We start from the raw sequence: 23,031 nt of genomic DNA, 5'->3' as shown, positions 1-23,031 counted from the left end.
GCAAACCAGTGGGCGGGTCCTCGCCCCTCCCAGACGTGGCCAGAACCTGTGCTGTTGGTGCGGGCCGGCGATTCCCACGTGGTTCGGTGACTCGCGGTTGCAGGCTCCGGTCCTCTCTAACTTCACCGGCCTGTGGGCCTGCTGCCTGCAGAGATGCCGAAGATCAAGGCAGGGGCGAGCGGCCGGTGCCGCGAGAGGCAACAACAACGGCGGGAGCTGAAGAGCGCAGGAGGTGGGGACAGCCGGGAGGGAGCTGGGGTCAGTCGGGTTGGGTCTTCCGGCAGGACCGAACCCGGGGCGAGGACGGAGTTCTGGGCCGGGACAGTGAGACCAGGCGTGGCCCGTGCTCTGGGAGCCGCGCAAGTCCCGGGTTTCCCGGAGCGCGGGCCGCAGGCCCGGCGCGCAGCTTCTGGCTTCCTTTCCAGCAGAAGGGGTGAACTGAAACTGTCTGTCATCCCGGCTCCAAGCGTGACGTTTGGTGGCTCTCGTTGGCGCACATACTTTAACCCAACTATCCTGCTTTCTTTTCTGGGATGGTCCAATATTTGATTTTAGTTGGGCAGTTAAGGCTATTTCATGTTTTCTTCCAGGGCTCATGTTCAACACGGGGATTGGGCAGCACGTTTTGAAAAATCCTCTCATTGTTAACAGCATTATCGATAAGGTGGGTGTGGAAGAGGAGAGGGAGAGAGTTATTGGGTTACTGATTTTATTCTTAGGAATATCTAAGCACAGAAAGGATGCCTGGCACAAAATAGATGCTGTATAAATACTTGTTGAATGAATTGAGGAACTGTGTAGGATTCACAAGCTGTCTTCAATATGATTTGCTTCCTTCTGTGGGTCTCGGTTTCTCCTGGCTCCAAATTCTTTTATCTTTCTGTAGATTATTTACTTCTTAGCTTAACATTTCTACTTGTTCGATTCCAGATTATTATTATTTTATTCCCAATCACTTTTTCTAGGCACCATCTATCACTGTTAGTTTTTATTTACTCCAGACCCTAAAATTATGTCTAAACAGACACCTTTGGAAGTTTGTTCTCCAGAGAAGCCTATATGGTAGAAGCCAATGCCACATATAAACTCTTTGGAGTATTCTTCCTGTATGGGTCTATTGATGTTCTCTTATTGTTTTGGATGATTGGGTGCTAGGACAAGAAACACAGGTGGTGCAAATTACTTTCAGGATTGCAAAGGAAGCATCCTGGAGCTGTAGAAAGAACATTACATAGGTAATCTCGACTTAGTGTCGTTTACAGAATGAGAGTTGGCCTAGCTTTTTAACCTTTTTGGCTCATGGATTCCTTTGAGCATCTGATGAAAGCTATGAACTGCAGCTGTGTGCATACAGACACCAAGTTTTGTGTAAAATTTCTGGATACTCCTGCATCCCTGAAACCATACATGGATGTAGAATTGAGAAATACTGGCACAACGTGTTATGGTTCTCAGGCAAGGTCATCATTTTGACCTTTCCAGTTTGAACTTGGTGATAACAGAGTTGATAACAAGATGCTGTTGGAATCATTTCAAAGGTAGAAAGCAGAATGCAACTCTCAGAAAGAACTGCTATTCCTGCTTTTCTTACTCTTAACTATTGCCCCAAGTTAGGAGAGGTGTTAGATTTCCACTTGCACCTAATATTAATGAGATAATTTTGTTAAGCACATAGATCATGAAGGAATCTTCTAAAAAGGGAGTCAGGATAGGATCTAACTGAGCACTTTTGAGTAAAGATATTCAGATGTAAATTAAATTATTACAGATGTTCCTGTAAAGCTAAAGTGGTTGTGCTTGCTTGTAGGCTGCCTTAAGACCAACTGATGTGGTGCTGGAAGTTGGACCTGGAACTGGCAATATGACTGTAAAGTTGCTAGAAAAGGCGAAAAAGGTAAAAAGAGGATTTTGGTATCCTCTTGTTTGGTATCAGAAATTACTATGTGAGCAAGCTCAGGTGGCTTACAGATCTATTTAATTAATTGCTCCTTTGCTAGAAACTTTATCTTAGAAAATATGAGCGAACTGGGTGAAGGGGGTCAAAAGGTACCAACTTCCAGTTATAAAATAAGTAAGCCGTGGGATGATGGACATGATGGTGACTATAGTTAACAGTACTGTGTAGTATATTTGAAAGTTGCTAAAGAGAGTAAAAATTCTCATCACAAGAAAATAAAATTGTAATTATGTGGTCATGAATGTTACATTATGTTGTACACATGAAACTAATGTTATATGTCAATTGTATCTCAGTTTTTAAAAATGGATTAAAAGAAAAAGAAAATATGGGGTATATCAATCAGGAAACAAAACCACATTGGCTATTTCAATACAGGGAATTTAATATAGGGAATTGGTTACATGGTTACTAGAGGACTAAGAGAAAAAATGGGAACACTGAGGTAACCCAATAGTAGTAATTACAGAGAGCAGCTACCACCTCTAGGCTCAGGGGAACAAAGCACAGCAATTGGAGTTATTGGACCTTAGGACTTTGGAGGAGATCTAGCACAGGCCTCTGAGATTAGGGTGTCACCTGGCCACTGCTGGTACCTTCTTTGTCTCTTGGCTCACCTAGTTCCAGTTAAATTAGACCACTGTTTTGTCTTCTGGTGGAAGTAGACAACACATTTTAAAGAACTTATCTGAAGAGAGCTCAATGAAGAGACCATTGACAAAATGTGGGAATGTTAAGGGAACCAGTAAACATTAGTGAAAAACCTAGGGACTAGCAACAGCAGGAAATAGTTACTATCCAAAGACCTCAAGGGGCAGGAGGAGGGGAGTGTGTTACTGGAGCCCAGTAAGAGCAGGAGCCATCGAACAGGGGCCACTCATAGCAGAACACAGCCGCTGCCAAAACTTGTGCAAGGCACGGCCAGACATTAGGAAATACTCAGCGTTGCCCCTTGCACCAGTAATGCCTTTCAGCAGGCCGTTGCCTTTCAGTAGCCAATCCCAACCAGAAGTCAAAGGGCAACGGAGCTGAACTGTATGACCCTACAGGCACAGAGAAAGCTGGAGAATGGACCTGGGAGCTAAACAGACTAAACGGCACATATATCTACTCTGTAGATGTGGTCTTCCTGGAAGTCAGTAAAACCTCAGCTTATATTGAAATAAAATTAAAATTTTAGCCTATCTGGCATCCCTTTTCATTTACTTGAGAAGTTATCTGTGCTGTATGTTCTGGATCTCAGTAGATGAGAGAAGTGATATACTCATTCCAGGAGCAGTTGCTTTGTGTGCTTCTAAGAACATTTACTACAAAGACATATTGTGTATTTTTTTCGTCATCAGTTGAGTTACAAAGCGTGGAGCCATATGAGCACAATACTTCTGTCAATTATTGGGTAGAACGCTCACATAGTCCGGTTGGCTACTTTTCTGGGTGGTGTTTTTGTTGTTGTTCCCTTAACCCCATTCCCACATTTTGTAAATACTCTCTTCATTAAATTCTCTTAAATAAGTTCTTTAAAATATGCTGGTAGAGTACAATTGAAGGAATATTGATGGTAGAATTGGGAAAAGGAGTTTAATTCATTTAAATCATGTAAGAGTTTCCATTGAGATAACAGGAAAAGATTTATACTCTATAATTAACCTAAAAAAAATTTTTTTTTAAATTTAGGTAATAGCCTGTGAACTTGACGTAAGGCTAGTAGCTGAACTTCACAAAAGAGTTCAGGGCACGTGAGTATACATAATAGAATTAAAGTGCATTTCAGTCTCATGAAACAGTATTCTTTTTAATTGCTTTTTTTTTCTTATTATCAGGCCTCTGGCCAGCAAACTTCAAGTAATGGTGGGTGATGTGTTGAAAACAGATTTGCCATTTTTTGATGCTTGTGTGGCAAATTTGCCTTATCAGGTATGTTTTCAAAATGTAGGGAACAGTATATATCCTAAATTGTTTCCTGGTGTGTCTTTCCCAGAACTAACTAGTTAATTCTCTTACAGATCTCTTCTCCTTTTGTCTTCAAGCTGTTGCTGCACCGACCTTTCTTCAGGTTTGTGACAAGAAGAGCAAAGTTACTGCCTAATCTTAGGAAAATTGAAAGTTTAGGCCATGAACACAGACAGCCAAAGATTAAGGTTAATTCAGTTGAAAAACTACTGGAGAATTTGTTTTGTAGAAAATACCAATTTGTGTGCTGCTTTCTCTCTCTCTTCTTCTCTCTCTCTCTTTCTCTCTTTCTTTTTCAATTGCCAGAGTTATTTGGGGGAGGTGTGGTCTAAGTCCTGCTCCTGAGACCAGGTGGCCTTTCCCTATTTTCTCATGCTCTTGCCATTAGCCCAGGTCAAACTTTTTATTAACTTATGTCTAGATTCTTACAGTGGCCTCCTAAGTGGTTTCTAGTACAGTCTGTACCAGTAGTTTTTGAATCGCAAGTCAAAAACTCCTTAGTACTTATAAAATAGTGAGCCATGACTGTCATTTTTAAAATATTTATTTATTTTTGGCTGCGTTCGGTCTTCGTTGCTGCATGTGGACTTTCTCTAATCGTGGTGAGCGGGGGCCACTCTTCGTTGTGGTGCGAGTACCTCTCATTGCGGTGGTTTCTCTTGTTGAGGAGCACAGGCTCTGGACACGCAGGCTCAGGGGCCATGGCTCACGGGCCCAGTTGCTCCATGGCATGTGGGATCTTCCCAGATCAGGGCTCGAACCCATTTCCCCTGTATTGGCAGGCGGACTCTTAACCACTGCGCCACTAGGGAAGCCCCATGACTGTCATTTAGAAAAAAATGACATGGAATAGAATATATCAGAGGGCATTCAGTGCATGTCATCGAGGTGATTATAGTTTCGTGAAACTTTTTGTTTGAGTTCCCTAAACATATATATAGAGAGAGATTTGTGGCAGGTGTTGCAACGTCAAATGTACTTCTTAGTGTGACTTATTGTCAAAAAAGTTTGAAAGTCAAATCCCAGCTTTGAAGATGCTCTTCTCCTGTTCAGGAGCTTCCCCCTTGCTTGCTGAATAAAAAGTCCACTTTCCTTAACCTGTTAAACCAGGAGGGCACTGATGTCACAATCTGCCTCAGCTCTTCCACAGGGATGTTTACCACCCCATGAATACAGTTCAGCTACTGAACCAATTTTGCTCGTTTGGGTTTTGTTTTTTAAAATATTTATTTATTTATTTGGCTGTGTTGGGTCCTAGTTGAGGCACATGGGATCTTTTGTTGTGGCACCTGGGCACCAGAGTGTGCAGGCTTAGTAGTGTTGCCCTGTGGCATAGTGGGATCTTAGTTCCCCAGCCAGGGATTGAACCTGCATCCCCTGCGTTGGAAGGCAGATTCTTAACCACTGGACCACCAGGGAAGTCCTTGGGTTTTGTTTTCCTAGAGGGGCTTATCGACTAGTGCTGATCTGAAATACTTTCTCATCATTGAGGGCTTACATTTGCAAGGGGTTGGAGCTACGGCCATTACACAATGAAAAACAAAGGCAGCTGGATCATTTTGTGGTAATAAAGCTCAGGTTGAAAGTGTTCTCCTCCCTTCTGGCCAGCTGGACTAATTATTAACCCCAGATATTGCTTTGCTCTATTTCCCACTTAAGAAAAGTCATTGCAGTTAAAATACATTTATAGTTGAAAATGACCTTGTTCCTTATTCCTTTCTTCTGTCTTTTCAGATGTGCTGTACTTATGTTTCAAAGAGAATTTGCTCTCCGACTGGTTGCAAAACCTGGAGATAAGTTATACTGCAGACTGTCAATTAATACACAGCTATTAGCACGTGTGGACCATCTAATGAAAGTACGTGACTGTTGTTGAAGTAATGTGGCTTAACTCATCCTTGAGCATCTAGCTGTGCCTTCTGGGAGGAAAGCGTATTTGATTACTATTTAAAGTTGTTTTTGAGAGGACTCCTTAAACATTTTCTGATTAATAGGTTGGAAAGAATAACTTCAGACCACCGCCCAAGGTGGAATCCAGTGTCGTAAGGATAGAACCTAAGAATCCACCACCACCTATCAATTTTCAGGTGAGGTTAAAATAACTAGGTCATTCAGTAAAGGGAAAAAAAAGTCCAACTTGGAAGATGTGTGTCTGTAGCAGCAGAAAGGTAACGAGTCAACCTAAATGTCTAAACAGGAGAGTGTTAATTATGATACATCCCTGTGATGGAGTAGATGGAATTATTTGACACAAGATAGTTGTTGAGGACCTCAAGAGCATGGAAAATGTTTGCAAAAGGTAAAAAGATTAGAATGCCACTGCAATTTGCTGAAGATTATAGCTATGGAAAACATGTATCTATTTGAATAAGACATGGAAAACAAGATAAAATGAAAATAGTTGTGTTAAATAGTATAACACTTTTTAATCAAAATTCTAATTTCTGCCATTTAAAAAGAGAAGAAAGCCAGATGATGTGATGTAAAACCTTACTGCAATCACATGGGATAAAAACGTGATTGCTTATGTGGTCAGTAACTGGTGGCAGTGGAGTGGTTGTCAGTTATTCCTGCAAGGTTTACTTAGGTGTGTTGTACAGGCTATATTCTAAATCATGTCTGTTTTGAGTTTTTTGAAAATGATACTTCGATTTAAATAAATGCCATGTTCTTTGTTCAGATGTGGAACAAATATGTATTTTTCTTCTATTTTTAAAATTGAGGGTAAAATATTCAGTGAGGTGCACAGAAGTGTGAAAATCAAGTATGCATCTTACTTTTGCATATGTGTGCCAGCCAAATCAAGATATAGAACATTTTCATCACTCCAGATATAGAACATTTTCATCACTCCATCACTCCTTTCATTTTTATATATTAACACAAAATAATACCTAGTAGGTATAGGCAGGTTTAATATTCTGTAAGAAAATATCCATCTACTGTTTCAGGAATGGGATGGCCTAGTAAGGATCACCTTTGTTAGGAAAAACAAGACACTGTCTGCTGCATTTAAGTAAGTATTTTACTAATTTATGATATATGATATATCAGTGCTTCAGATACTGTGCTAAGTGCTAGAATTTGGTCCTTTTTCCTGAACAGATACCCTAAAGCATAAACATGATCCATGTCCAGACACATTTTTATCTTTTTAATTTTTTTTTTTTTTTTTGTGGTACGCGGGCCTCTCACTGTTGTGGCCTCTCCCGTTGCGGAGCACAGGCTCTGGACGCACAGGCTCAGCGGCCATGGCTCACGGGCCCAGCTGCTCCGCAGCATGTGGGATCTTCCCGGACCGGGGCACGAACCCGTGTCCCCTGCATTGGCAGGCAGACTCTCAACCACTGCGCCACCAGGGAAGCCCTATCTTTTTAATTTTGTACTTTGTGAGGCAGGAGAACTTAATGAAGAAAAGTTCCTGGACTTGGGAATTAGATCAGGTTTTTGTTTGCAAAATGGGAAATAACCAAAAACTGACCACACATCCTGCCTAGTTTTTCCTTGGAAAGATGAGGTATGATGGACCCCTTCCACAGTTTTAAAAGATTTATGGCATTTTAACTTGGAAAAATATAGCAGCAATTTGGGGCCCAAGGTCAAAAGAAAGGTGAAAGCCACAATGAAAAAAAAATGTTTGTAGATGATGTTTTGTGGAGTCTAGAACTTCTTTAAGAATGTGAGAGATGTTTATCAGGACTTACTTTTTAAATATTAGTAGTTGCGATTATTTCAGAAGTTTAAATATTCAACACCTTTTTTAGTTCCTTAATTTCGCCATATGGAACGTAAATTTAATCTTATAATAAACTTAAAGGAAATTATTTATAATCTGACTTGGGAATAATAGTGATATCATGTCTTTATGTAATACAGGTCAAGTGCAGTGCAACAGCTACTGGAAAAAAACTACAGAATTCACTGTTCGGTCCATAATATCGTAAGCAGAAAATGTTTCTGTTGTTTCAATAATTTGTTCTGTTTTAAAATGTCCCTCTATTTCCTATTCTGTTTCATATATCATTACAAGATTCTTAATTTTGAACATTCCATAGGATCCTTAAAAGACAGTATGTCATGTCTAACTAGCACTAGAACTTGAATTCTAACAGGTCATTGCTGCTATGTATTTTGCAGAACATATCTGAACACCCTTGAATACTCCACTCCATCCACTTTTACTGACGGTTTTTTTTTTTTTTGCCATAAAAAGATTCAGTTGAATCATAATTTTCTCAAAGTTTTAAGCTTGTGTAACTTACTCAGCGTAAAATAATTGTGTACCATTTGCTAGCCTTTGAATTGTGGCCGTCCCTTCTTGCTTGTTGCTTACGTAGCAATTACAAATTTAAAGTTACTATTTTCTCAGTGACTTTTTTTTAATACCCAGAAATTGAAATAATTAGAACAAAGTATGAGATAAATAGCAGATTTCTGGTTGTGAACCTCATGTCTCTGTATTATATTATCTGTGCAACATTTTCTTTAACTAGTTGTGTGTGAGCACACATAGACATATCCATATATATAATGACTGTGATGTTTGATAACTTTTTAGTTCTTTCAAGCTAATTAAACGGAGCGGACAGATAAAAGCAAATTTCTTTTGTTTTTTTTTACTCAGATCTTACATGGTTTAATGTACCACATTGCTACCTCCATTTTATGAATAAAGTCATTGTACATCTACCTACATAGGAAATATTATGCTGGATTAAGACAAGTTTTTAGATGAAAGATGTAAAGTATGAAATATTTTCAAGGGCTGGAGAGGCCATCTATGAGAAAAACTTAACTAGCTGGTAAAATGAAATTTGTACCAAGAATATGTTACTTTTAAAGAAGTAACAATTGCTGTAAAATTTATGTTATAGTTTTAATTATTTTATGTGTTATGAAGTACTTTGTGACGCCTGAAACAACTATTTCAGAATTTCTAAGAAGAAAAAGGGCAATACACTTGATTTAACTCATTCAAGGTCTTCTGTGTATTTGGTATATGCTAAAAAATCAACCACTTAACTAATGAGAGATCCAAGTCTTAATCTGCACAAACAGGCTTTCCAAAACTATCATGAACTGATAAGGTGACTGTTTATGACTTACTGAACTAAAAAAAAAAAAAAGAGTCAAAGTGACTTCATTAAAGATATGTTGTTCATTTATTCTGAATCTTATATTGATAGATAATACCAGAAGATTTCAGCATAGCAGATAAAATACAGCAAATCCTAACCAGCACAGGTTTTAGTGACAAGCGGGCCCGTTCCATGGACATAGATGATTTCATTAGGTAACTACATTTTCCTTTTCCTACATTTTTACATATCTTTACTGTGACACCTTCAGATTTAGAAATTTAAAGGCTTTTAAGTGGTATAAGGTGCTACCTGGGAGTTATTGCATAGCACTTCCATGGTATGGAATAGTATTTGGTGTAGAAGACGGAGGCTAGTTAGCTGCAGCAGAGTGAACACTTCTGTAAGAACAGTGGTGGGGAACAGTCTGAGCCTGGAGATAACCTCTGTGGCAATGTGTGTGGTGGTGTGCATGCTCCTCCCCTCTAGCCCCCTCCCCCAACTCCCATTCACAGTTAGTCTTAACAGTTTGTCTCTTCAAAGTAGCCTGTAAGGTAAAAGAATCAAAATATATATAGTTGGGTCTTTTTTCTTTATTGAGAATAGCTTTTAAGTATGAAATAATATTAGTTACAATCATATCTGGTTATCATTTCTAACTGGTTCAGTAACTTATTTTGTGGACTGAGGCAAGTTCCACACACCTGAAGCAAAAGAAGGGTGTCATAATTAACTGGGCAATATAGACTGAAATTTGTTTTCCTTGGATTAAGAAAGTAAGTCTTAGCAAAGCAGAGTAAGGCGTCAAATTACCCAGGTAATTATTAACCTGTATTCATTGTTTTTAATCACTAACACTCTGATTTCCTAACTAATAAACCATAATTTTTTTCCTGTTTATCCAATTCATTTTTAAAGCTTCCATGGTCTAGAGGCTGATAAAAAAAGAGGGTAGATTGTTATAAAAGTCATTGGTTTGACTTTTCTATGCTAGAAACACAGTTGTATGTAATTGAGACAAATGGCGCTTATATTTTATTGGCAGGCTAGCAGTACTACTGAGTCTTTATTAGATGTTAATCCTAGGAGTTGAACATTATTCATAAGTACCTATCTTCCTTTTTCAGATATCTTAACCCATCTCGATGGTTCTTATGGGCCATTCTGAAAATAATCTCGGGCAGGTCTAAGTAGAAATATTTCATCTTATTTTCCTTCATTCTTATTAATCTTCTTCAAGGTTACTAAACATGCAGTTTGCTAACTAGGATCTAATAAGTACACAGGTATCCAGAGAGAAGCAGTATTTAATTTGAAACTCAGTAACAGCGAACTCAGAGAGGAAGAATGGACACATGAGATTAGCCATTCATCTCTCTCCTGCCTCTAATTCCAAACAGCTTCACATCCACTTACCAGGTTGAAATGGAACAAGGGCCAGTGTCCTCTTAGGCCAGGGACAGTGTAGGTCTAAGATCATTTTAAATTCATCATGCCTTAAGACATACAGGCTATGACAGAAGAGGCACCAAAATGATGTGGTTTTAACCAATATACATCTCATAAATTTAGTTGAAGAATAAAGTTTCTTTAATGACTAGTGTTAGGAGTGGGTGGGCTTCACAGGTTTGCTGATGTATTTGTGTTTTAGAATTCATGGTATAGGGACTATGTATGCACTGTTACTTGCTACAAACTAGCATTTCAATACCATCCCATTTTGGTTTCTTTTTTCAGATTGCTACATGGATTCAATGCAGAAGGTATCCATTTTTCTTAGGTATCTGCAGAAGAGAAGTTTCCAAACTCAACAAAGTAGAATTATATATTCTTAATAATTTGAGAAGATGAACTATGCTTGGACACTATGTGCTTGACTATTTTTGATTTACTACTGTTGTCACCATTTATTACTCTGAATTTTTAAGGAAGTAAGTCAATTCTAACTATACAGGTTTTTTTTTTTTTGGATTTGGTTTGATTTTAATACACAACATAGGGCAGGGTCCAATTTATACATGATACTCTTCAAGTTTAAGAGCCGCAGACACGCACAACTTTACACTTAAAAAAGTTATTTCTAACAGTGTATTATATAAAGATGTTACACTAATATTTTCTATGTTACATATTACTATGAGAACCTTTTTTTAGGATTTTAGCTCTTTAGGCCTTTGTTCTTCAAGTCATAAGAAAGTTAAAGTATGCTTAATTTAGTCACATATTCCCCATACCATTTTTTCTTGTTATTCATGTGTACAGTAAAGCAATTGTTTCCTTGTTTCCTAAAATGTTGTTTTGCTTCTCTCATTCTTTCTCTGTTTATCCTATATAATTTCTATCACTGCCTACCCCTTTAGCAATCCTGCAGCATAATAGGCTAGGGTTCTAGGCAAGCCTGAGTCTGCTACTGCCACCACATGATGCCAGGCATATTACTTCTGGGCATTCCTTACTTGTAAATGAGGATGCTCAACTAGAATGAAATGAACTATAAGACTGTATGTTTTTTCTTGGCGAGATAGTCATAGATTTAAAATTTCAAAGGGTTTTATAAATCAACACTGGCTTTAAAGTTAAAATCCAAATTTTAACAGAGGTACACTGAGTGAACCTAGAAGGAAAAGATAGGTTGTTTGCATAAACAGATTTTTTAGAAATCTGGCTTCAAAGTGATATATTAAAACATTCCTATATAACTAAAATAATGTATATTTTTAGTTAATTATTAATAGGGATATCAGCTTTCAAGTCTGAGAAAGTAAAGAATGTTTAATCCAGATCCAAAAAATTTAAGTTATTCTTTAAATAACTGCACAAAGCCACTTTTGTTACATAAATACTACATAATTAAGAGTAGGTTTTTTTAATCTCACAAAACTACTTAATTAGCAAAGTTCACTTGTACCATCTCTATCCTTAAAGGAAAATTTAAATTTAAGATTTAATTCAGCTTTCCCTCTTATTTTCCTGTCCTCCTATGGACTGCTGAGTTTCAGTCCCTTTTATAACCTTCAGATTTCCCTATCTGTAAAACTGAGGGAATGGATTATACTACCAAGATCTTTTCTGGTACTGATATTTAATACACCTTGAATACTAATCAGAATGAAGCCATTATAGTATAAGGCAGTACATTTCAAATTGAGGAGACCTTCCAGAGATAGTACCCTTCTAATTTAAATAATAAATTAAGACTTATCTGTTGTGCTTTAAAATGAGTAAATTCACATATCTCTATGTCCTTTGAAGATCATTCCATAGATTTAATAATAAGCACACTGTGAAAATCTACACTTGTTCTAGATTTCAAGTTTACAGAGGAGCTTTTCACCATGGTGTTAGGATTCCCACAGCGACCTTCTGAGTTCTGTGGACAGTGAAGTAGGGAATCTGGCTCATGTGACTCTATTCATAGCTTCCCATTAGCCCATATGAATGAGCTGGTAGTTCCCTAGAGTAAATCAAAACAAGACACCCTTGGGAGACTTTTTTGTTGTTAACGTACTCCTAGACACTATCCTGGGAACTGAGGGAAAACTCCTAGAGAGATATATAAATCTTCTAACAAAATATTTACATGAAAAGTGGCCAGTTTTCTTCCTTGGAATAGCAATCTGTAAAAATAAGTGCCACCATTTAAAAAGCAGCATGCCCTAGATGAGCTGATTGGTGAGAATTCAGCGATGCTCATCAAATCATGGTGAAACTCATACATTAGGTAATGGCTGGAGCTTGGGTCAGATGTGCCTTTCAAGGCACAGTCATCTCTTTCTTAGCTTAAATTCTTTTTCAAGAGAGTTATGTACTGTCTATTCTTGGCTTAAACTAACAGTTCTATTATGGACTACTTTCAATGTACATGTACATATTCATGCATCAGAAGCCAATTTCCTTTAACAGTACCATTTAAAAGGTTCATTTTGGGGTGCTAATGGACACTTCAACTTAAGTAATGGTATTGGTAAAGATCAAATTGCACTATTAGTCTTGTTAATACCACACTGGAACACACACTGCATATATATGTATTATCCTAAGATAAAACTCTTTTCAGAATTTCATTACTTTTTATTATACACCAACTAGTTTATATTTTAGTTCTTTACAAAGAAAATGCTAAGAAAATTATAACCACATGTTATATGGTTTTAAAATCATAATTCCAGATTTTTTTACATATAAGATGGAATGGTCCAGCAGCTATGTCCACTGTCACAGACTTTAGTTCCATTCATTGATATGGCACATCCTGCAAATCTAGTCACACACAAAAAATGTCTCAATTACAGTAAAAATGTACACACAATAAAGGTAATTTACAATGACAAATAAGGAATGTAATTTATCTTGGCTGTGCTTCAGAAATTTAGGGTCAGTAGCCTTAGTCAAGGCACAAAGCAGGAAGAGGTGAGCACAGCTGTTTCTAGAAGTGGGCAAGGTATGTACAATCACTGATGAGGTATGCATGCACGCAAAGGATTTAAAACTGCTCAGTCTTGCTATGAAAATTGAACTGAGTTAAAAGGAAATGCTGTGGCTTCCCCCTACTATTCACCTCTGGATCAAGTCCACAATCTTACTTCATCATACAGAAAATAAAATTGGCAAGGATCTTCAAAAGTAAATCACTATGTGGGTAAATGAAACAAAATGCTTCACTATTCCCAAACCTTGGTTGTGCCTCCTGGACTAGAAGCATCTTGTAGACAAAGGAGTGTTTCACAAAATTGAAATGTCATTCAGGTTGAAGGGACAAGACATTTTCCACAGACACTTAAAATTTCAAACTTTCGAATGGCCCTTACAGCTGAACCATTGTATGTTACAGTAGCGAGGGTTCTGGGAATCCTTTAGCAGCAAATGCTGATTTAAAGGGCACGGGGTCTCTTCGGGTTGATTTGCTTGCTGGCCTGTTCTTCCTCTTGTAGAGCTGCACGAAAAGATTTCACTTTATCTTGGAAAAAGAAAAGAACAAGGGAATAAGTTTTGCATTACATGCAATGCAGCACGCAACTTTATGGGTCCTATCAAATCAGCTCTCTTAATTAACTCAGGATTTTTCCTTCTTTGTTGTCCAGAAACTCAGAACAGTGCTCAACTATAGCAACAGACTCATTAGATTCCTGGAAATACTTGTGGGGTTTTTTTGTTATCTTCAACAGATTTCTGTTCTATTTGGCACATTTTACAGCATTCAATTTTAATTTATTTTAATTCCTTTTTGCAGTGTAAAGAGGCTATATATGTGTGTAAAGTAGACATTTCTTCTCTCAATATTGGAAAACGTCTATTCCCAATTCCTATTTTACCTTTTTAAACTATGAAATTTTAAGATTATTTGAGTTTTTAAGAAGACATGTCATTTTTTCCTTATCAGGGATTGCAAAAGGGCATGATGGGGAAGGGAAATTACAGGACATACATTTCTTGGCCTTACAATTCTGTCCTACTGTCTATCGTGTACTGATTCAGTCACTTAAGAGTAAGAAATACATAAGTAGAAATTGGAGGAGGCAAATAACAGCTGTGTGAAGATGAGAAATCTTTTTGTAACAGTGGTTCTCAATTTGGGAGTGATTTTCGCTCCCCTCCCGGGGACATTTGGTAACATCTACAGACATTTTTGACTGTCACATTGGGGTGGTACTACTGTCATCTAGTCAATAGAGACCAGCGATATTTGTAAGCATCGCACAATGGACAAGAGACAGCACCTTCCAACAGTTTCCCAACTTAAAATGTGCAAAGATTATGGCTTTCAGAAAAAAGGAGAGATATAAAGTTGGTATCTCAATTTCTTTCCCCTCTTCCTAAGTAAAACGATGTTGAAAAAGTTGACTTTTCTGAAATTTAGAAAGGAATTTAAGGGGACTTCCCCAGTGGTCCAGTGGCTAAGAATCTGGCTTCCAATGCAGGGGACACGGGTTAGATCTCTGGTTGGGGAACTAAGATCCCACATGCCATAGGGCAACTAAGCCTGCACCGCAACTAGAGAGAAGCCCGCATGCCGCAATGAAGACCCAGCACAGCCAAAAATAATAAAAAATAAGAAAGGAATTTAAGGACTTCTGGATTTGATGCCTGGTAATACAAGATAATAGCTCTCAAACTTCTTATGTTAATAACAAAATTATCTCTGGATGGTAAAAAAAATTTTTTCTAAGGAAGGACTGAATAATATAATATCTAGGTAGTAATTTCTTCAAAGTTTGCTTGCTTATACATGAATCCTGAGAAAATTAAGGAAAGGAACTAAGTTGAAAGCTACATCTTACAAAGAAAAAAAATTAGGATGCATTGTGATCTGTCTTCTGAATAAAATGCATACCGAAAAAGCTGCTTGTGCATTATGACAGATTAGAAAAATGATCAAAACACTTTAAATCAAGGCTTGAATATGAAGAACATGAAAAACAGCAAATTTTAGAAACCCTACATCTGCACAAACAATTCTAAATTGGCAAAATGGTCACTGCTGACTCTATAAGATATGATTTCAAATAACCAACTTTACAAAGAACCTAGTTTAAAAAATTTGAAGCAGCTTGTCTGATGCTAAAAACTAGCAACTTCAGTCTGGTTTCATGTTGCACTGCATGCACACACAAAGAAACCTACTTGCATATAAATGAAGATAGCTAATTTGCCAAAACCTAAGAAAGCACATACAATACATGCTTATCTGAAACTGCAGAGATAAGCTAATTAAAAAGCCGAGAATGAAGCCATGGCATGTAGGTAAACCACATGCCTCCCTTCATAAGCAAAGTAGAAAGAGTTGTTTTGAAACCTTCCCCTTCATTTTTTAAAACAAGTGTTCAAAGGAAAAACATGACAATATGCACAGAAAGGAGATGCACATAGGAGGCTAAAGAAAGATGACCCGTAAAAGACCTAAACCAAGAAAAATAATTCTGAAAAGCATCGGCCCACCAAACTAAAACTCTGAATGGGTATACAAAATTTACAAACTTGTTAAAATATATTGTCCCTCTTTAATCAAAAGATGTCTTTACCTTCTCCAAAGACTAAAAAAAAAGATGACTAGAGAGCACTTGAAATGATTTTTCATGTTTCATTTTTAGAAAAATCAGAATGGTTCGTTGGTCTTCAATACCTCTAGAAAGATGTTAAATGTACCCATAATTTTCATTTCAGATATCTTCTTACAATATGAAATCCTCCCACTAATTACATACAAATATTAGGCAGATTTCAAACACTAAAATGAAAAAAGAATTACCCCGCAGCTCAGTTAAAATGTCTATTTTTTGCTCAAGAATAGCTTCAAGTTGTGTAGCATATGAATCTACATCATAGTCTACTTCTTCAGTCATCTCTAGGAGAGCCTTTTCATCTTCTAACCATCGAATAGATTCCTGAAATGACCAAGAAAAAAAAAATCAATAATCCAATGAGGCTATTTATAAGACAGAAACCAATTAATAAATTTCATGTTAATCAAACATACTCAAGATAGTATTCTCTAAAATATTAATAACCATAAAACATCTTTATTATAGAGTAAAACTAAGAAATATTTCCTTAAATTTGAACACAAACACCACTGTGACAGGCCAAGTAAGATGACTTCATTTTCCTATTATTACTCTACTTTGAATGGGGTTTGGGGGAGGGAATGAATCACACACACACACACACACACACACACACACACACACACACACACACACACACACACACACACACACACACACACACACACACCAATGAGCATAGTAAATCTCAAACTTCAACAGCTGTCCCTAAAATAGAGACAACGGGTGTAATAATAAAGTTACTGATCAATCTGATGAGGCCTATGGGAGCTCAGAACTTGTAAATCATCTGGAATTAACGTATCTATTTGGGGCCTCACAGTGGTTGAGCCAAGAGGTAATCCTAAATTCTACACACTAGCTCTTCAATATTATCGACTGTAAGGGAACACTGGATAGCCCTTTTTTTTTTGGCCGCACCGTGTGGCTTGCAGAATCTCAGCTCCCTGACCAGGTATTGAACCCGCGCCCTCCACAGTGAAAGCGCAGAGTCCTAACCACTGGACAGCCAGGGAATTCCCAGGATAGCCCGTTTTAGAAGAGTCAAATGAACCACTAAACAGTAGCTACTTACTACTATTCATAAATGCTTCAAGGAAACCATTCCTTTTTTAAAAAAATAATTAATTAGTTATGTTTGGCTACGTCGGGTCTTTGTTGCTGTGTGTGGGCTTTCTCTAGTTGCGGGGAGCGGGGGCTACTCTTCATTGCAGTGCCCGGGCTTCTCATTGCGGTGGCTTCTCTTGTTGCGGAGCATGGGCTCTAGGTGCGCGGGCTTCAGTAGTTGCAGCACACAGGCTCAGTAGTTGTGGCGCATACCTCATTGTAACAAGGCATTCACAAGTCTACTGCTGGATTCCAAGACAATTCAATTGGGCTGCACACACAACTGTTCTATAAATGTACCAATTTAGTTCTGACACATCAAGTATAAATTTGAGTTTGAAAGCCTCACCTGACTGAGTTTTATGGGTGTCCATATTGTTCTAGCAATTTTCTTAAATTACAAGTGTCCTTTTTTGATTTAATCTAAATACCTAGGCCTCTGAAGAGATTCCCATAATATGGATTTGACTAAAACTGTAACAGTTTTAATGTATACGCTATTCTGAAGTTATAAACAGTTCTCTTATGTTTTTGAGACCTTCATCCAAGTGCTTGAATGGCGAGAGCTGAGGAATGTTAATGTCTGTTTACAGATAAATGAAGATTTCTTCAACATCAGAGAAGGAATATAGGTTAACAGGACAAAGGATTTATATACTGTGGGAAGGGGGTGGGGGGCAACCTGACTGTACAGTCTCCATAAATATGTTCAAAATTATCTTCACTTCCTCAAAGGTATCACCCTCCAGAATATTTCCTTTTTTTAAAAAAATAAATTTATTTATTTTATTTTAATTTTTGGCTGCATTGGGTGTTCGTTGCTGCATGCGTGGGTGAGCAGGGGCTACTCTTTGTTGCAGTGCGTGGGCTTCTCATTGCAGTGGCTTCTCCTGTTGGGGAGCACGGGCTCTATTTGTGCAGGCTCAGTAGTTGTGGCACGTGGGCTCAGTAGTTGTGGCTCACGGGTTCTAGAGTGCAGGCTCAGTAGTTGTGGCGCATGGGCTTAGTTGCTCCACGGCATGTGGGATCTTCCCAGACAGGGCTCAAACCCATGTCCCCTGCATTGGCAGGCGCTTTCTTAACCACTGTGCCACCAGCGAAGTCCCCAGAATATTTTCTTGTTTATAAAAAGGGAGAGGGGAGGATCGTATGGTAAAAGGTTTTTTAAAATAGGTTTAACACACAATGGGATAAATACCTAAGGAGTTACTGCTATAGGAAGGGATATAATACCCCTCAGTCATCTGCCACTGACAGCTCAGTCAGTACAGTAACTCTCCTGAAATACTCCTCCTTTTCTACAAAGACTGACTCTTCCTCAATTGTTCTGATACCCTTTAGCAGAGTTTTTCCTACTGCTGTCAAACAAACTGGCCTACCATGAAGAAAGGGGTAGTGGAGGGTAGAAGTTCAACTCCTCTATAAACGGACAACTGACAAAAGCAAATGAAGTGGGAGAACAGAAGAAATAAAGTAGATCTTTCCATCACAGCTGCAAAGAAAGTTTGTAGTGATCATTCATTCTATTCAAAACGTACTGTGGCATATGCCCTACAAATACACATATACTTACACATAAACAAGTATTATTTTTAGATTAGTGTGATACTCAAAGAATTACAAAAGTTGGTAGTTAATTTTTCTAGAGAAACATTTGATTAAAGATTCTGTCTTACTTTACCTGGAAGACTGCCCTGTGATCTTCTACAACTTGTTCTTCCATTTCTACCATTTGTGAGACAGCTTCGTGGAAAGTAAACAATTGTGGAGAAACCTCTTCTTCCTTAAAATAAAAATAGTTTAAAAATTATGACATAAGTTTATATTTTAAATGTTATAATAAAAAAGTAGTTTTTCTGTGTCATCTACAAAAATGCAACTTAGAAATTGAGGATACTTGAATGTTAAAGACAACTAAAACAAAACATGAAAGGCAAAGCCACAATTTCTTTTTATGGGTCAAAAATATTTAACATAACACTCAGTAAGACAAACTTAAACACATCAGTAAGAGACAGTTTTCACTTATCCCAAGCTTTACTGCAGAATTACTGTAAAAAAGCAATCTCTTTTGGAGTGCAACTTTTCAAATATACATTTATCACAGGCTAGAAATATACTGAAATATTTCCTCAGTGTTGTTTACTTTCCCTAACAATTTAATTCACATATATGTCTTAAATTTCTTTTCACTAGAAGAGAGACGTAAACATAGTATCTTTCATGACTGTGACTATCAAATTGGTATTCTGAAGGATTCAACTCTTACTAAATTTTAATTTCTGAATTGCATTCTACAATTTACTTACTGGTTTTTACAGAAATTTTAATGGACAATTCACAACTTTATCAACAAAAACTCACATATGTATATGCAACATATATTTTGGTCCTACATCAAGTCAAACTTCTCTGGCCTTGCTTTCTTTTTTGAGCTTCCTTCCCAACTCTAACATCTAATGACTTATTTCCTCAAAATGTGGCTGTAGTGATTGAGAAGTACCCTTAAAATTGTTTTATAAAATGTCAGTAGGTAAAGCAACATTTTTCAAATAAAATACACAATTCTAAATATATGTGTATTTTCGTTAAATTAAATATTATAAGTAGACTTTGACTTATTTGACTCTTTCATCAATAAGCTGCCATCCCTAAAAGTTTACATAATCAAGTTGGCTAAAGAATTTTTTATTTTTTCTTTGGGAAAAGAGCCATCTGCTTTTAATCAGGACATGCAGGCATGATTCTCTCATATTCTCTGTCCTTCTGGTAAATACACAGTCAACCACCTTTACTCATTTTATCTGCCCACTTCCCTGCCAAGCCAAGAATGTCCTGTCTTTTCTCTGCTTCAAGATATTATGCAAACTCCTATCACTTCCATGCAGCCCACTCAGAATACTTTTTGTCTATACAACTACTTATGGAATTCTAATGCACTTGATTATCCTCTAGTTTGTCTACCTGTATTACTTTTATCTCCAGGGCATGTCCTGGACACTATCCCATTTTAATCTACCTTGTTAAAATTTAATATAGCAATAAGAATATGTACACATGCACCAATACTTAACTAAAGGCTAATGCTGAACCATCTCAAGACAGTTCCTTGGGGAAGGCAAAGTTGAAAGAAATCCACACTCTTTCATATATAAGGGAGGTTGCAAGAACCCATGATGTCATGCTTAAAGCCTCTGGATTAGTTCTGGTCACCTAGCCAACCTCTCCAAATTAAGGTCCTGCAAAGACCAAATAGATGCAAGAATAAAATGTGAGAGATCTGCTATAGGGAGTGCCTATCTTGTTCTGGTTTTCCATATCTCTGGAAGCACCGTATCTAGGAGCAATGCAGGGTTTGCTTTAAGGAATTTTTTTTTTTGCTTTAAGGATTTAAAAAGCAACTGCAGTCTCTTTCAAACGTTTTGGGGACAGGGGATAGACTAACGCCAGGATTTCATTTTTAGGTCTTTATCCTCTATGGTTCAAAGTTCAGAACTCTTATTTTATTTTTTTATTTTATTTCATTTTATTTTTTGCGGTACGCGGGCCTCTCACTGTTGTGGCCTCTCCCGTTGCGGAGCATAGGCTCCCGTCGCGCAGGCTCAGCGGCCACGGCTCACGGGCCCAGCCGCTCCGCGGCATGTGGGATCTTCCCGGACCGGGGCACGAACCCGTGTCCCCTGCATCGGCAGGCGGACTCTCAACCACTGCACCACCAGGGAAGCCCAGAACTCTTATTTTAAACCAGGTTTCTTAACTTCGACACTACAGACACTTTTGGGGGGAGGAGGAAGGCTGTCCCTGTGCATTGTATGTTTAGCATCATCCCTGGCCTCAACCCACTGGATGTTAGCAACACCATCCCACCTGTGACGACCAAAAAATATCTCCATACATTTTTCCCTGGAGAGGGGCCAAGTCACTCTTGGTTGAGAACTGCTGCATTGAGTCCTACTTTGTAGAGTATTTTGAAACATGATAACAAAAAGTAGGATATCCGTTTGTTTACTCTAGAATATTTTGGACTTTAAAATACCTGCTGGAAAGTACAAAAACATTAACTTAAGTTATACTGTTTCCAAAGAATATCTTATTGCAGCAAGCAATCAATTTAGCTGACCTAAGATTTCACTCTGGTATAAGAAAGACCCAGATTTCAATCCTGCTGGGCTTCAGTACTTACTACTTGTATGATCTTAGTCAAGTTAAAAACAGGGATAATTATAGTATCTACCACACTGAATTGTGAGGACTATACCAGATCATAAGATGCCTAGCAAATATATGTCATGAAGTAAGCAACTAATAAATGCTACCTTTATCATTATAAGAAAATGCCACTATAGGATTCTTAGTGGGAAAAGAATGATACAAAACTATATAGATTATACATTTAAAAAATGAAGTTAAATAACTATGTGAAAATGTGTTTGTGCTTTTTTGTTCTTTCTTTATACCTCATTGTCCTTATACAGTGGGCACATATTATTATTTTTAAGTAACAGGGGAATCAGAATTTTAAATTTATGAAATGTCACCAAACATTCAAAAATACAGAAAGCAACCAGATTTAACAAATGTCAGATTTTTTCCATTTTTGATACAGTTCATGAATCCTTTTAATGCATGTGCATGTGTCCATAATCTTGTTCTAAGCTTTATACATGTGATATATTGTATGTACAATTCTTAAACTTGTTTTTTCCCTGTATTACTTTAAAAATCCCCCAATTTTAACATCAGTATAAAATCTGGAAAAAAGAATAGTTAGATCAGGGGTCAGTGAACTTTAGTACATATTTTGGGGTTGTGAGCCATACAATCTTTGTCACCTCTGGTCTTAATGAGCAGGGCCATGTTTCAACAAAACTTTATTTGTAAAAACAGATGGCAGGCCCATAGGCTGTAGTTTGCTGGTCCCTGACTTAGATGATAGTTTTCACTTATTCTGCTATGGATGAAATGACTTAGATAATTACAACTATATTATGTAACTTACATTTTGTTCACAAAGAAGTTTTAGATCATCCCTCTGAGGGGAACTCCCCACACCCCACTGTGCCTCTAAATCATCAATCTGATTTGGTGGATGGTGCATTATTGGACGGACATCACTAGCAGCAGTTGGATCCACAGTCAATTCTTTCACCCTATAAACACATAAGAGGTATCTATAATTAACAAAGATTCATGCAGAGGAACAAGAAATATCAACCTATTTAATATAAAAGCAATTCAATAAACATATTAATATTGATGATGTCAGCTTTCCAGATCAAATCTAACTGAAATCTGTTGAAATACTAAAGGTATGTTTAGCTGTGAAGCTTTAGGAATTTACTTAGGTATATAACTTTACAATTACTTCAAACATAATTACTGTGCATTACAAATTGAGAATCAACAAAGTATGCAGATTCAGTATTTCAAAATAAATAAGAGACACTTGTTGCAACTAAATTGCTGAATAGAAAAATGCTAACAGTGGCACTTAGATCAATAAATAAATCACAGTCAAAAATCAGGGATTTTTTTGTTTTTTGGCCGCACCGTGTGTCACACGGGATCTCAGTTCCCTGACCAGGGATTGAACCTGCACACCCAGCAGTGGAAGCGTGGAGTCTTAACCACTGGACCGCCAGGGAAGTCCCCCAAAATCAAAGAATTTAATACACTTTGCAGATTTGGTAGTTAGAAGGCTCAATTAAAATAGCTACATGTGAAATATTTCTAATCTATAAAGATTATAAGCTGTAAAGTTCTATCATTAAAAAAAGTTTACCCCTTAAACTTCAATTTACATATTTGGGAGAGGGTACACTTTTTAAGTCAAGAGGAGCCTTGTGATTTCCTTGCAGACAGAAAGAATGTAAACTAT

At 37.5% G+C, this 23,031-nt stretch overlaps 2 protein-coding genes across 9 annotated transcripts in view; one reads left to right on the top strand and one right to left on the bottom strand.

Annotated features, from left to right (window-relative positions):
• Positions 1 to 4: 4 nt before the first annotated feature.
• Positions 5 to 11,276, top strand: DIMT1 (DIM1 rRNA methyltransferase and ribosome maturation factor). Of its 4 annotated transcripts, XM_067730780.1 has the most exons (12): positions 5 to 232; positions 591 to 664; positions 1,808 to 1,894; positions 3,632 to 3,693; positions 3,778 to 3,871; positions 3,961 to 4,010; positions 5,642 to 5,765; positions 5,902 to 5,994; positions 6,859 to 6,923; positions 7,784 to 7,847; positions 9,094 to 9,200; positions 10,723 to 11,276. In XM_067730780.1, exons 1-12 carry the CDS (start codon positions 154 to 156, stop codon positions 10,763 to 10,765), a joined length of 942 nt encoding a protein of 313 aa, XP_067586881.1. In that variant the 5' UTR covers positions 5 to 153; the 3' UTR covers positions 10,766 to 11,276. The 4 variants fall into 4 exon arrangements, with proteins under 4 accessions (XP_067586881.1, XP_067586880.1, XP_067586882.1 ...); XM_067730781.1 differs by lacking the exon at positions 591 to 664 and having other exon boundaries at positions 93 to 232; XM_067730779.1 differs by lacking the exons at positions 9,094 to 9,200; positions 10,723 to 11,276 and having other exon boundaries at positions 7,784 to 8,600.
• Positions 10,941 to 23,031, bottom strand: part of KIF2A (kinesin family member 2A) — a 70,443-nt gene continuing 58,352 nt past the window's right edge. For all 5 annotated transcript variants that reach the window (XM_067730776.1, XM_067730774.1, XM_067730775.1 and 2 more), the window contains 4 exons: positions 22,153 to 22,303; positions 18,835 to 18,936; positions 16,232 to 16,367; positions 10,941 to 13,942 (listed from right to left, as the gene is read on the bottom strand). In XM_067730776.1, the coding sequence (XP_067586877.1) occupies positions 13,857 to 13,942; positions 16,232 to 16,367; positions 18,835 to 18,936; positions 22,153 to 22,303 (475 nt within the window). In that variant the 3' untranslated portion in view covers positions 10,941 to 13,856. The remainder of the gene's footprint in view (positions 13,943 to 16,231; positions 16,368 to 18,834; positions 18,937 to 22,152; positions 22,304 to 23,031) is intronic.

This window comes from Pseudorca crassidens, chromosome 3, assembly GCF_039906515.1.
Source record: "Pseudorca crassidens isolate mPseCra1 chromosome 3, mPseCra1.hap1, whole genome shotgun sequence".
NCBI classification, from domain to species: domain Eukaryota; kingdom Metazoa; phylum Chordata; class Mammalia; order Artiodactyla; family Delphinidae; genus Pseudorca; species Pseudorca crassidens.
This window is presented reverse-complemented; position numbering and strand designations above follow the sequence as displayed.

What these genes read in the sequence shown, in the direction of transcription:
- DIMT1 (XM_067730779.1), top strand. Translation starts at nt 154, where the DNA reads ATGCCGAAGATCAAGGCAGGGGCGAGCGGCCGGTGCCGCGAGAGGCAA. An exon ending in TTAACAGCATTATCGATAAG is followed by an intron (nt 665 to 1,807) that starts GTGGGTGTGGAA and finishes GCTTGCTTGTAG; the next exon opens with GCTGCCTTAAGACCAACTGA. An exon ending in CTGCACCGACCTTTCTTCAG is followed by an intron (nt 4,011 to 5,641) that starts GTTTGTGACAAG and finishes CTGTCTTTTCAG; the next exon opens with ATGTGCTGTACTTATGTTTC.